This window comes from Simochromis diagramma, unplaced genomic scaffold (genome assembly GCF_900408965.1).
Source record: "Simochromis diagramma unplaced genomic scaffold, fSimDia1.1 OVJJ01000822.1, whole genome shotgun sequence".
In the NCBI taxonomy this organism is placed as follows: domain Eukaryota; kingdom Metazoa; phylum Chordata; class Actinopteri; order Cichliformes; family Cichlidae; genus Simochromis; species Simochromis diagramma.
The window spans coordinates 3688840-3702598 of NW_024387520.1; the positions used below are offsets into that span (position 1 = coordinate 3688840).

The 13759-nt window shown below is 43.0% G+C and overlaps 1 protein-coding gene across 1 annotated transcript; it reads right to left on the minus strand.

Annotated features, from left to right (window-relative positions):
- Positions 1–3418: 3418 nt before the first annotated feature.
- On the minus strand, positions 3419–5185 carry LOC120726320 (the record flags this gene model as incomplete). Its single annotated transcript, XM_040019809.1, has 2 exons — positions 3419–4652; positions 4913–5185. Coding segments are annotated over 2 exons (690 nt in total), but the record flags the coding sequence as incomplete, so codon positions are not given.
- Positions 5186–13759: the final 8574 nt, after the last annotated feature.

The window sequence follows — 13759 nt, forward strand, 5'->3', positions numbered from 1 at the left end:
ATGGGGTACAACGATAGTGGGTCCATTCTTCATCAATGGAAACCTCAAGGCCACTGGATATTTGATATTGCTACATGATGTGTTTCCCTCTTTATGCACTGAAGCTGGCACGTTCCCTGAGTTTTTCCAGCAAGATGGTGCACCACCACATTATGGGTGCCAGGTCCGAGCATTCCTAGATGAACAGTTTCCTGGAAAATGTATTGGTCGTCGTGGGCCAGTTGAATGGCCCCCAAGGTCTCCCAATCTGACCCCCTTAGACTTTTATCTTTGGGGTCATCTGAAGGCAATTGTCTATGGTGTGAAGATACGAGATATGCAGCACCTGAAACTACTGATACTGGATCCCTGTGCTGGCATTTCTCCTGCGGTGTTGCTATCAGTGTGTGAAGTGTGGGAGAAGAGGGTTGCATTGACAATCCAACACAATGGGCAGCACATTGAACACATTTTATAAGTGGTCAGAAACTTGTAAATAACTCATGAAAGAATAAAGTTACGTTGAAACCAAGCACACCATTGTTTTTCTTGTGACATTGCCAATAAGTTTGATGTGTCACATGGCCCTCTTCCTACTGAAAAAACAAAAGTTGTATCCAAGATGGCCGACTTCTAAATGGCCACCATGGTCACCACCCATCTTGAGGAGTTTGCCCCCTCACATATACTAATGTGCCACAAACAGGACTTTAATATCATCAACCATTCCCATTTTATTACGGTGTATCCATATAAATGGCCCACCCTGTAGATTCACTAATTGTGGTATGTAAAATAAAAACATTTATTTCTCAAAGGGGAGTACCTCGTTTCTACATGCCGTAGATTGACAGCAGCTCCTTCTGAGAGTGTCTTTCTAAGAACTGTTGTTGATGTATTTTATAGCTTTAGGGAACACCCCAAACGTGTGCTTTAATGGATCAGGTTAGGTTCAAAGCATACATAAAGTTCAAATGACACAATAACTGACAGTTCAACATCCTGCAGATGTTCCAAGTCTCTCTGTCTTTCAAAGATTCAAAGACATCTTCTTTTTTTTCTTTTCTTTTTTTTGTGAGCTGTCCAAGTTTATTTCTGACTTGTACATACAAACAAAGCTAACATATCACAATGTTATGGTCAAAAAACTGCTACAGCGCACATTTTCCTTTTTTTTTCTTTTTTTTTTAACAGTAGATACTTTTTTTAATTTCACCTGTTGAGAATGAAAAAAGAAAACAAGCAGAAGAAAATGAGAGCAATAGAATAAACAACATCACGATGATATATGGGAATATAACGGTAATACTAAATATTAAACATTATTGTGCAGCACGTAAGATCGACAGCGCACAGTGTGCTTTGAGGTAGGAGACAAAAAGAGTGTAGTTTGTGTGTGTGAGCACCCGTGTGTACACCTGTGAGCATGAACGCGCTTGTTTTTAAAAGGTTCCTTCATGTAATAATCTGCTAGAGGGTGTGGGGAGCCACAGCCCAGTCCTCCAGGGCATGAAGCAGGTATGGAGGAGATCAAAACTCCAGACATCCAGAGGCCCTCAGAACACAAGAGACCAAGGAAGACTAACAGAGGGGCAGCCGCGCCACTATCCCAGAAAGAGCTGAGGAGAGCCCCAGATGAGGGGTCACTCAGCAGCCGCGGAGCAGAAGCCAGGGGGGGTTGCAGTGACGTGCCCGTGAGCTCCGCTGGCAGCCAGCTGTGCCAGAGTGACCGAGCCCCAGGCTGAGAGGCTGAGGGCACCCCACCCCCGAAGTGGCCCGAGTGAGCCCCAGGCTCCAGGCCCCGATAAGCAGCCACCAAGGAGTGAGCCTGGACACCCATCCCTGGACACAAAGAACCACCAATGCACCGATGTCTGAGGGCATCTGCCACTGGTAGGGGAAGTGGTGGGGGAGATAGGCCTCCATACCTTGGAGGACCAAAGACATCTTCAGGTCTGTGACTGGCATCTCTGATAGTTTCTTCCTGTTACCTTCTCAATAGATCACTGGATGAAGACTTTGTCTACGGCCTGGAAAATGTACACTCTCAAAAATAAATTCGAAGTTTGCAATTGCTCAACAATTTTATTGATGTAAATATCAAGAGAAATGTTAGATTGCATCTACTTACCAGTAGTTCAGGTCAAAATGTTTTTTATTACAGATTATTATTTGAGCTTCAACCAGTACTAATCAGTTAAAATACAGGGCCTGGACTTCAGTGTGGGAGTCCACTGGCAACCACTGGCCAGTATATAGTTGCAGTAAAAAAAAAGAAAAGAAAAAAAGCCACGCACTTAAATGTATAGCCTGCTCGAACCTCTATAGAGAGCTAAATATGATTTTAGTTTTATTATCTGCCATAGTCGGAATTAGTGTGTAGCCTTTTTGTGGCCAAAAATCTGACAACAAATCAGGTAAGTATACAAAATGACCGTTAAGTGATTTAACAAAGACCACGCAGGTCATCACAAAATGCATAAGCCACAAGCCCTGGCAAGTGTTTCACCTCTAGAACCTTACTGTCACGATCCGTGTTTTGAGTTTTAGTTCTTTTGATGTTTATAGTGTATGTTTAAGCTTATTAAGTTTCCTATGTTCATTTGCTTATTAGTTCCCCCTTGTGTTTTCAACCCCTGTGAAGTCTCCCTTGCCCTTCGTGTGTTTAATGTCTGTGGGTCTTATGTTGTCAGGTCTGCGTCTCATTATATTTCCTGTTTTATTTTGGAGGGGTCCTGTGTTCCTATGTTCAATGTTTTTAGTGTTACTCTCTCCTTGTGACGTCGTTATGTTCATGTGTGTCAGCTGTTTCTCCATGTGTTCCCACTTCCCTCATTATCCTCCTGTGTGTATTTAGTCTGTGTGCTTTCAGTCATTCTTTGTCAGGTCATCTGCGCATCCATGTCACAACTTCAGGTATCGATGTCAGTTCACCATGTTTAAGGTTTTTTCATGGTTAGTTTTAGTTCACCCAGTTTAGGTTATTGTTTAGTTTCACCAATGCCCTTTTGTTTGTACCCTTTTTGCTAGCCTCAATAAACGGCTTGTTTTTTGTTAAATCCACGCCACGTTCAGTTTTTGGAGTCTGCGTTTTGGGTCCTTTTTGTCAACACATACAGTCTGCCCTCGCCGGACTGTGACACTTACATCTCCAGCATACATAGAACCACTTATGCAACAATTAAATATTCTTTAAGATAAAATGCAGCTCTCTCCTAAGGATAGCACTGCAAGAAGGCTTTCTCATCCTAAATATGTGAACAATAATTACATACACCAAGTCAGTTTCATTTTTATACTACATTTAAAAGTGCAGTTGGCAGTTTTACATTAACTGTATCCAAAGAAAAAGTAAAACACAGACAAGCATAAAAAATGAAAACCAAGCAAAAAGCACAACAATGATAAACAGCATGAAAATTATGGGATACAATTATAAAAGGAAAAAATGAAAAACAAAAAAACAAACACGGATAAAATCTAACAATAGAAAATAAATAAAGCAGTTACAATACAGTGTTATACATATTTTGATATGAAGTTATCTTTATTGCTACCAATTGTTTCAACTACACTACCAATTATGAGACAAATGTTTGCATATCCTGGGAAATTACTGACATAAACAACTGTCTGATGATGCTGTTATAAAAAATACTGACAACAGTCAAGCAACAAAGATCAGACATGGGTACAAAGTAGCAAAGACAAAAAAAACAACTGTAAAAGTAAAATTCACAGAAAATTTACGCACTAATTAGTTACCTGCAGACGCATGCTTCTGAAAAAAGAAATGAAAAAAGCACACACACCGCTAGCTCTAATTAATAATGCCACACTGCACTTTTTATTCCCTTTACAAACTAATTGTCATGAGTTATGTATTGCTTTTTTCATACAACTTAAGAATCCAGGAGCTGCATTTTGAATCATTTACAGTGGAGAAAGATGATATACTATACCTCCCAAATCTAGGCAAAAACAACGACCACAGAGGAATCGTTGGATCAACAAAAAAAATATAATAAGAGACTCAAAGACCTCTTTTGAGATCAGAGATTGCAGTATGAATCAAAGAACTGTCTGCACTGTTACATTTGGTCATGCTGGACTTCTGCTGCCATCAACAGGTGAAATCTGGGCTCAATGACATGATTTAATTCCACTTTCTTTTCTTTCAGATACTTTAAAAGTTACAGTTTGAGGAATAGCCTCTGACCAATTTGGTTTTCACCTTAACAGTTATTTTTAAGGTGTCACTTACTGCTCACATTTAGTTTATTAATTTGCTCAGTTACCAGTTCAGGGGAAAGACATGGATTTGAGAGAGATGGTTCTCCCTGTTGAAACTGAGGCGTAGCAGGAGGGTATGCAGGTACTGAAGGTGATGTGAATCCTGGAACTGAAAACCCGTATGGAGCAGCACCTTGTGGCCACTGGTTAAAATTGCCACTTGTTATGTTTGCATGCTGAGCGGGATCTAGTGAGGGACAAGCACCTGATCCAGTGGGGAAGGCAAGGGAAGGGTAGTTGCTGTCACTTGGAGCCCAGGCTCTCCCGGGTGGGTAAGGGCCCACAGGCTCCCCACGCTGAATGGCTGCAAATCTGTAAGGAATGATGACCAGTGGAAACACCACCTCTGGGTCAAAGGCAAAACTAATGTCCAGATATACCTGGAAAAAGTCAGAGATTTAGAATCAAATCAGACTAAAGTAACAATCAAATTAAAAGTGCAATTTATAAAACTACCAATTTTACTTTTTTAATTTGACATATAATTATTATTTGTTATGCTTTTTTATGCAGCGTCTTATATTCATAGTAGTTATTAATTATTTAAGAGGTTAAGACACACATTTTCTTTATCTATTATTTACCTACAAACATTTACAACCAAAGTTCACCATGAAATCCCTATGACATAGTTTTATACCTTTAACTGATATTCAACTGAGATGATATCACAGTTACGGAGGGTGGCGATGGCATCACTAGGAATCTTCAACTGGCAGGAGGCAGTTTGCTCTGAGTTTGGACGGATATTGTCCCCGACCTCTTTGAACAGAGTCTCATCACAGGTTTTAGTCTTGCCATCGCATCTGTACACTATTTTCTGCTGAAGTTTGAATTTGGGTTTTATGTTCTTGGAGGAAGAGTTACAGATTTTGGCAACAACAGATAAAGTTTCACCTGTCAATAGCAAATATTAACGATGAGCTTAATTTTTAAATCTATTCACATTTTATTTTGTAAGTTGCAGATATTTTACCTGGAAAACAAACTCCTAATGGTAGCAGACATTTGAACCTGTCCCTTAGAGAAAACACCGACGTCTTTACTCACTGAACTAGATTGTGGACACTGTAAAGAACCAGAGAGACTTTTTTTTTTTTTTTCAGATCAACTCAATTGTAATCCAGATGTCAAATTTATAACACATCATTGTAGTGTTTACCATTACTTGAGGAGTGTTTAGAAATGCCTTAGAAACAAACTTGATCTCTTTTTGTACTGCAGAAGGCAAATGCCAGCTCCGAGATATCTTTGCTTCAACCACATAGACAATTTTTCCATGTTTCCCCTGGAAGGACGAAGGCATGTTCCTAAAAAAACAGAATCTAGTTATTTGTAAAAGCAAACTACAGCACGGTATTAATGCATGAAGCCAGAAATTCCCACATACCCCTCTGGGATTTTAAGCCTGAATTTAAAAGTGTGGGCCCCTTGGGGAAGTGAAGTGCCTGCAAGAGAAATATGATTAAACTTTCCTGCAGAGACTTTTATAATAGCAGCACCTTCAAAAATAGTAAAAGAGAGTAAATGCGTTCTCAATGCTGCCACCATGATATTTAGGATCATATATAGAAATTGTGACTTTTGTGACTAAGACAAATTAACGTATTTACTCATTTGTAAATATGTGGGAGTAGAAATGTCTTTAGATGATCTCCTAACAGTCTGCTAATTTATATACAAAAATGCAGTCTGTTCATTTCAATAATTACCTGCCAAACAACACAAATTAACAGCTAAGAAATTAGCACAACTGTTAATGATGTATGCTGGAGCAAGTGAATGTTTTACACATGCTTCTCTCTGGAAAGCTTGTGGGAAACAAACAGTGGCAGTTAAAATATGTGAGGAGGCTGAAAAAAAATCAATATGATTTAAGAATGTTGGAAAGAAACCGGCTGGACTTGTGTGTGAATATGTTTCACTCTCATGCAAGAAGATTCTTCAGTTTGCATCAATATGATTTGTCCAGATGAGGGCCGATTCATTACACACTATTTCACCCTGCAAACCTATAAGTCTATGCATAACAGTTGGCCTGTATTATGTGCAGCAGAAACTCAAGCATTCATTATTTACAGTCAGACCCTAAGCTCTCCGTATGTTAATTAAGTAACTAACACTCTCCGCATCGCTCTTGTTTTTTTTTGTTTGTTTTTTTTTTCTTTCTACAGGATGTGTGAAGCTGTAGGAACTTATTATAGACGATATTACTCAGACATTATAAATTATTAGATTTAGATGTTAATCTGACACACTATCATGGCCACACTAAGAGCTGTATTTTGGCAAACAGTTCAATAGTTCCATCCAATAGTTCATGGATGGTTCCGGTAGAGAGAGGTTTAAGAAAGAAAGAAAATACTTGAAAATTGCTGTGTTTGCCCACTGCTGACAAAAGGCATGCATGGGCACTTTAATGATTTGTGGATCTCTGCAGCTAAAAAACAAAACAGTTCACTTCAGTTGTTGCTGAGAAGCAGAAAAAGAACTCTGGGCTGAAAGGTGAGAACTCAGGATAAAGTCAAAGTTTCCACACTGCGCTCACGACGTTAAACCCACACACCTGTAATTTTTCTAATAAGATAACATCCCCTGAAAACCCCCACAAGTCCACAAGACGGCAGCACCACAAATCCCTTTCATGTAGTTCTTTGTCTCTCAGATCTGTAATATTCAACATTGAAATGTATGTCAAACTGCAAAGGTTAATGTGAATTAAATTCCAGAAGTTTTTTCTGAGGAGGAAAACCTCCTCAGAAAAAGGAAAGGAGGAAAAAAAGAATGATGTGCGTAATTGGGCACACAGCACAGTTACTCAACCCACGGCGACCTTGGGGTCTGATGGTAAACAATGTTTGTTTTTTTTGTTTTTTTTCTTTATCTTCTTCTCCACTCTAAGTCAACAGTTGCACAAACTTCAGATTTGCATGGGGAAATAAATCAGCCCTCTTCTGGATGGCTCCTGCCTCCACCTGAGCAGTCAGATATATTGATAAGGCTGACATTAACTCTATGAAAAGCATCAGAATTCAAACTTCATTATATACTAAGTAAATAAGTGCAGAATTGTGAAAGAATGTGTGTGTACCCTTCTATAAAACAAAACACCACAGACTTTCACAGGTTATTATACCTCAGAAGGTAGAACCAGTGGTTTAATGCCTGGTTCTTCCAGTTATTTCAAATATGCTTGTATGTCCAAATGGTCCTGCTAGGAATGGCACAATAACAACCTGTGTTCAAAAATTTCAGCCCCATCACTCACATGGAGAAGTTTTTAAAACGCTGAGTGTTGGAGCCTTGCCAGTCAAAAAAATATGTAAATGATGGAAATTTTCTGTTGTTTTTTTTTTTCCAAAGTTCACAGCAATCTCTCTTTCTGGGATTTGATAATCAAAAAATATTGAAATTAGGGGAAGTTTGCCAATAAATTAACAGCAGTGATAACTGTTTTTACTGAGAAGAAAGTTGAAGTACCAGGAAAGACCTGACACAAGCAGGAAAAAAAACAAGCAACTTCGGTTGGCCCTCTAAATGTGGCCCATAAAATGTGGCCCATAAACCCTGCCCATAGCTACACCCTACATTGTGTTGAGCAACTATCTGCAAAGTGCAAGACCCAAAGTGAAAGGCTAAATAAATATTTATTAACTTTGCTCTCAGAAGTAACAAAAAAATTTAATAACCACTTCACTAGTTGCTTTGCCAGCTGCCTTTGTTGTGCCAAAAAAGTGATCATCTGCAAAAAAAGTGATTAGGGGTATTTGTTAAAAGATTATTGTGGGAATACAAACAGTTATAAGTGACTTATTGGCATATAATTTGTCAAAAATATGTCAAACATATCTCTTCACTTGAGCAAATAAGTGAAGAATAAGGGAAGGACCTCCGCTCCTGGGCGCTGCCCAGCTCACATTGCATACGACCCCTACGGTACCTCATGCGAGTGGTGAGCCTGCAGGAAGATGAGCCCATGTCCCTTTTTCGGGCTGTGCCTGTCCAGGCCCCACGGACTAAGGCCCGTCAAACCGTCACACCCAGTTTAGAGACACTGCAATCCATTTACCTGTGGGCATGCACTGCAAACAATCAGTGCTATGCATGACCTGCAACTTGGGTTCATAAAGGGAAGTAGCACAAACAAAAAAGCGGGGGGGAAAGGACAGCAGAGGCAGCACAACAACAGTTGCAAAACACAAACAAAATTAACAATTAAAATTTTACCCAATTATAACATTAATTTTATTAAACCATTCAAAATCAGAGATCTTAAGCAAACATCCAATATACCTACAATATTGATCGATTTACCTGCACGCAGTCAATCCAGAGCTTGGCTGAGTCCAACTTTAAAATTCGTGGTCACACAAAGAAGTCCAACAACACGCATGAAAAATGGCACCTACAACAATGAATGATCCTGTGGCGACCCACTAGAGGCTTCCACTCACACCCAAGGAAGGGTTCTGTTGTGTTTGGGTGCAATATGCTCAGTTCATGTTTGGAGGTGAATAAAGTTGGAGTGTAAAACTAGAGCTCCTGTGTCGTGTGTCCCATGCCTCCATATTGGTGACCCTACCTTGAACACGCAGCAAACCATGGAGTTCGCCCTGGACGCGCCGCTACTGCTGGCCCTCTGCCTCCTGCTGCGGCTACATTTGCCGTGGCGCTCCAGTTGTGGCTCCATGACCCCTCGTCATGGTTCATCCACGTGGAGGCTCAGTTTGCTCTCCACAGCATCTCAGCTGACGACATAAAATTTCATCACGTGGTGCCATTGCTCGACCCGCTAACCACCCGCTGTGTGATGGCCCTCCTCAAGGACCCGCCCATGCAAGGGAAATATGTTGCCCTTAAGGACCTACTACTGCGGCGATACACCCTCTCCGGTGCGGAGCGAGCCAAGAAACTTCTCTCCCTCTCCAGGCTGGGCGGAGGCATGGCTCATTAACTCATGGAAAACATGTTGTCCTTGCTCGATTCGGACAACGGGCCATTCCTCGTCCTCGCCCTTCGGTCCTCACAGACGGGCCTCGTGCTGGAAGACATGCCGGTGTGGGATGGCAGTCCACGTTTGCTGTGCGACGTGTCTTCCCTTTCATGGAGCAGTCGTGTTTTTGACTCCATCCATGCTTTCTCTCATCTGGGCTTACGGGCTTCGGTCAAGATGGTCACGGACAAGTTCATTTGGCCGGGCCTGCGGAAAGTGGTAAAGAGTTGGGCTGCTGCGTGCATTCCGTGCCAACACTCGAAGGTCCAGAGGCACACTCAGCCGCCCCTCAAACCTTTCTGCATACCTGGTAGGCGTTTCGACCATGTGCACGTCAGACCGCTTCCACGGTCACAGGGTTTCACACATCTTTTGACTGGGGTGGATTGCATCACCAGGTGGCCGGAAGTGGTTCACCTGGCTTCCATGACAGCGGAGGTGGTGGCCAGGGTGTTGGTGTCCACGTGGGTTTTGCGTTTTGGTACCCCCCCGTTGACATTACCTTGGACAGAGGCCTTCAGTTCGTATCGGAACTTTGGTCCACCATGGCTGCCGGGGGGGTCAAGGTCCACCGAACCATGACGTACCACCCATAGGCTAATGGGATGTGCGAGCACTTTCTCCATGCTTCCTTAACGAGTGGTAACTGGGTCGACCGTCTGCCTTGGGTTTTGTTGGGGTTGCGCAGTGCGGTCAAGAAGGACATCAGGGTTTCTCCTGCTAAACTGGTCCTTGACATTACCTTGGACAGAGGCCCTCAGTTCGTATCGGAACTTTGGTCCACCATGGCTGCCTGGGGGGTCAAGGTCCACCGCACCACAACGTACCACCCATAGGCTAATGGGATGTGCGAGCACTTTCTCCGTGCTTCCTTAACGAGTGGTGACTGGGTCGACCGTCTGCCTTGGGTTTTGTTGGGGTTGCGCAGTGCGGTCAAGAAGGACATCAGGGTTTCTCCTGCTAAACTGGTCCTTGGCCAGCCTCTCTGTGTCCCCGGGGAATTTTTGCCTGAGGGACCTCCCCCCCATGTTTTGATGTCTCAGTGCCGGGTGTCCGCTCCCCTGGAGGCCCCTTTTCGGTCCCTGGCCCCGTGCACCACTGCCTGCCAGACGTTTTTGTTCTGCGGTTGTTGGAATCTTCTTTTTTTTGTTTTTGTTCTGCATGACGCCCATCATCCCCTCTTGCGTCCGCCTTACGACAGCCTGTTTCGGGTTATTGAACCAGGTTCCAAGCTTTTTTCTTTTGGATTTTTTGGGCCGGCAGGAGGTAGTTTCAGTGGACCAACTTAAGCCTGCACACATTCTGTAGGATGCTCCTGTGGTCCCAGCCCGGGCCCCCCGCCATGGCCACCCACCTGCTGCCGGAACACTGGACTCTGATCCTCCCTCTGAGATCGCTCCGTGCCCACAGTCGCTCATCCGGCCAGGGTTTGGCGTGTCTTTCCCAGCCTGGTGAGCACACAGCCAGTTCTCGGACTCCCCATTTCAAACATTCTGGACATTTGATTAAGCCCTGGGTTCTGGACTAGTGGACTGTTTGTTTGGGTGTTCAGGAGGGGGGCGGGGGTGAGAGGGCTCCACTCACACCCAAGCTTGGAGGAAGGGTTCTGTTGTGTTTGGGTGCAATATGCTAAGTTCATGTTTGGAGGTGAATAAAGTCGGAGTGTAAAACTAGAGCTCCTGTGTTGTGTGTCCCATGCCTACAACAATAAATGATCCAAACAAAATGGCAAAAATCACTTACGAACAATATACCTACTGGCACCGGAGTGAGTTAACTGCCAAACACACAGCAGAAGACAGCAAACTGCCAAGTGACACTTGTTACAACTGGAAGCGCCGTTTTGGCAGCCATCCAAAGACAGACATCGGACATCATACAACCTTATTTATTTATTTGATCGCTAACAGTCCATCCACGCTTGGGAAAGATGCGCGCACCTATAGTGTTAATAGTTTACTTGAACTTTTTTTAACATAGTTAAATGTTAAGTGATGAGGGATTCCCACAGACGGCTCGCGCTGGTTTTCCACAAGAATTAAAACCACTTTGTTGCACTTTGTCATTCAGATACTGAATAAAAGGGGCTGTTGCTATAAAATTGACCCGACCCTGTTCCTTCATTTAAAGAGCCATAACACAGAGGTCACACTAGATAGAGATATTATAGAGATATTCATGAAAACTTGATGTTTTTAAGTTGGTTTTTTTTGTTTCTCTTCTCTTGTTATTTCATTTATATTTATGTCATTTATATGAATAAATAAATAAATAAATACATTTTCTATCTATCTATCTAGTTATCTATCTGTCATGGATTTTTTTTTACCTTTCTCGAAGCGTGGCCGTTGTGAGAACCGTGAGGAATTGCCACAGGAACATGTTAGACATGTTTTGGCCATCACAGATGTTCCAAGAATTGTAATCGTCCTGAGAGGGAGGGGGTCGGTGGAGCACAGTTCATGATTGAAAGAGGAGTAAAAGAAGCCATCTATGTCCACTGTGAACGACCATCTTTGAACAGAGGCGGTGGTTTACGACACAAAACTGTCTGCCATCTATAATCCAGTTTTGAGATCTTTTCCCGGACGCCTTAACGCCCACACACATCCTGGCCCGTTTGACCTCATGAAATCACCAACCCGTTCTCACTCCCAAAGCGTAACATTTTACGCTAGGTGACAAATCGTCACCATATTACGTTTTCGGCTACCCACCACGTTCCTAAATGACGACCTCGGAAAACGAGGAAATATGAGAACCGTCTGGACTGAACCTACACATGTTCGCTCTTTTTCTTCAAATCGCTTAGAAACACGCTATTTAACATCATTAAAGTCCTGGTTAAGGTCAGGAATAAGGTTATGGTCAGGGCTAGGGATAAGGTTAGGTTTAGGGCTGGAATACAGGGCTGGAACGTCTACTACCGCAGGAGCGTCATTGCACTGGATTCCAGCCATAACCCGCCGCGTACCATAAGAACGCCGAAGGTCTCCTTTCGCGTTCCTCAGGAACGCCGCGGGACGTGACAAAACGTCGACATGTTACGCCTCGGGAGTGAGAACGCTCTCGAAATCACATGATAGGGTGGGGCTAGGTTTCACAGCGGGTTCACCCGTAACCCTTGGCTGATTGTGACCTACTCCCGTTTTCACACCTTGGCTCATGTGATCAGGTAGAGGAGCAACAGGGGGCTTTTTGACCCCCTTGGGGGGACTCTCCTCTAGGACTTAAATCTGGGAATCTCCACCATTTGAATGAACTGAACTGAAAAAGCCTCTCAGATGAGAGGTGAAACATCTTCAAGCAACTTAGAGACGTCCAGTACAAACTTCTTTCCAAGCTCTTTAGACTACCATGACCTGGATGACTGAGAACCTTCACTGACATATTCTCTCAAAAAAACTTGTCCTCTTAACGTAGCTTTCTAACGTGCCTGATACTCTTATACTCATACAAAAGGGCATATTACAAATATATAGCACGCATGAACAAAAGAAAAGCCAGTAAAGCTCCCTCTCTCTTTCTTTCTCTCTTTCACTCTCTCTCTCTCTGTGTTCCCCAACAGTGCTTACTGGAACCTTCAGTACTTGACAAAGCAACAAAATGTCTTTCCATGCCTTTCACACCTCTTGTTCTGCATGTGTTCAATACTTTTTAAAAAAACAGTCTCATGGTGGTCAGAGGGCCCGGTGGCGGCAGTGTCCGGCAGCCTCGCCTCTGTCAGTGCGCCCCAGGGCAGCTGTGGCTACAATGTAGCTTGCCATTGCCAGTGTGTGAATGGGTGAATGACTGAATGTAGTGTAAAGCGCTTTGGGGTCCTTAGGGACTGAGTAAAGCGCTATACAAATGCAGGCCATTTACCATTTATTTTGTTTATTTTTGTGGACTGGAGATCTGGTCAGAATTTAATGTTAGCATTAAATTAGCACCTTTAGAAATAAATGTACTTAAAATTGGTGACGTGTTTTATACTTATTTTACCCGCTGTGAACCTTTAGAACCTTGTAAGCAGAGAGAATAGACCTTATCATTTTGTTTGCTCTGCTCAGACAGTGTTCCTGAGCAGTGTGCTGGATGTGGGGAAGTGGGGAAAACCCATTAATTTCCCCCACTGTCCTCAGTACTGTTTGCAGCCCTGAAGGTTTCTGACTACACAGATACATATGCAGTCAGTAAGATGTCTTGCGTGTAAAGTGTCTCCAACCTGAAAATCCTAGCCTGAAATTCTGGGTGTGACCTACCAGCTGCAAGGGGACTCTGCATAACTGTGTGTGACTGAACAATCTAAGTAAAGAGGGGGTTATCAACAAGGGTGCACATAAGTGGTCCGCAGGTGCGCATGTGCTGTCAAAATAAAAAATGCGCACCAGACAAGAAGTTCTGCACCACATCTCTGTGCGTTCATCATTTGTCTGAAGCCAGCTCACCTCCTGTAACCACTTTTCCGAGAATACACGCTTCTTTTGTGGTTCTGACTTCTTTTGACATTTC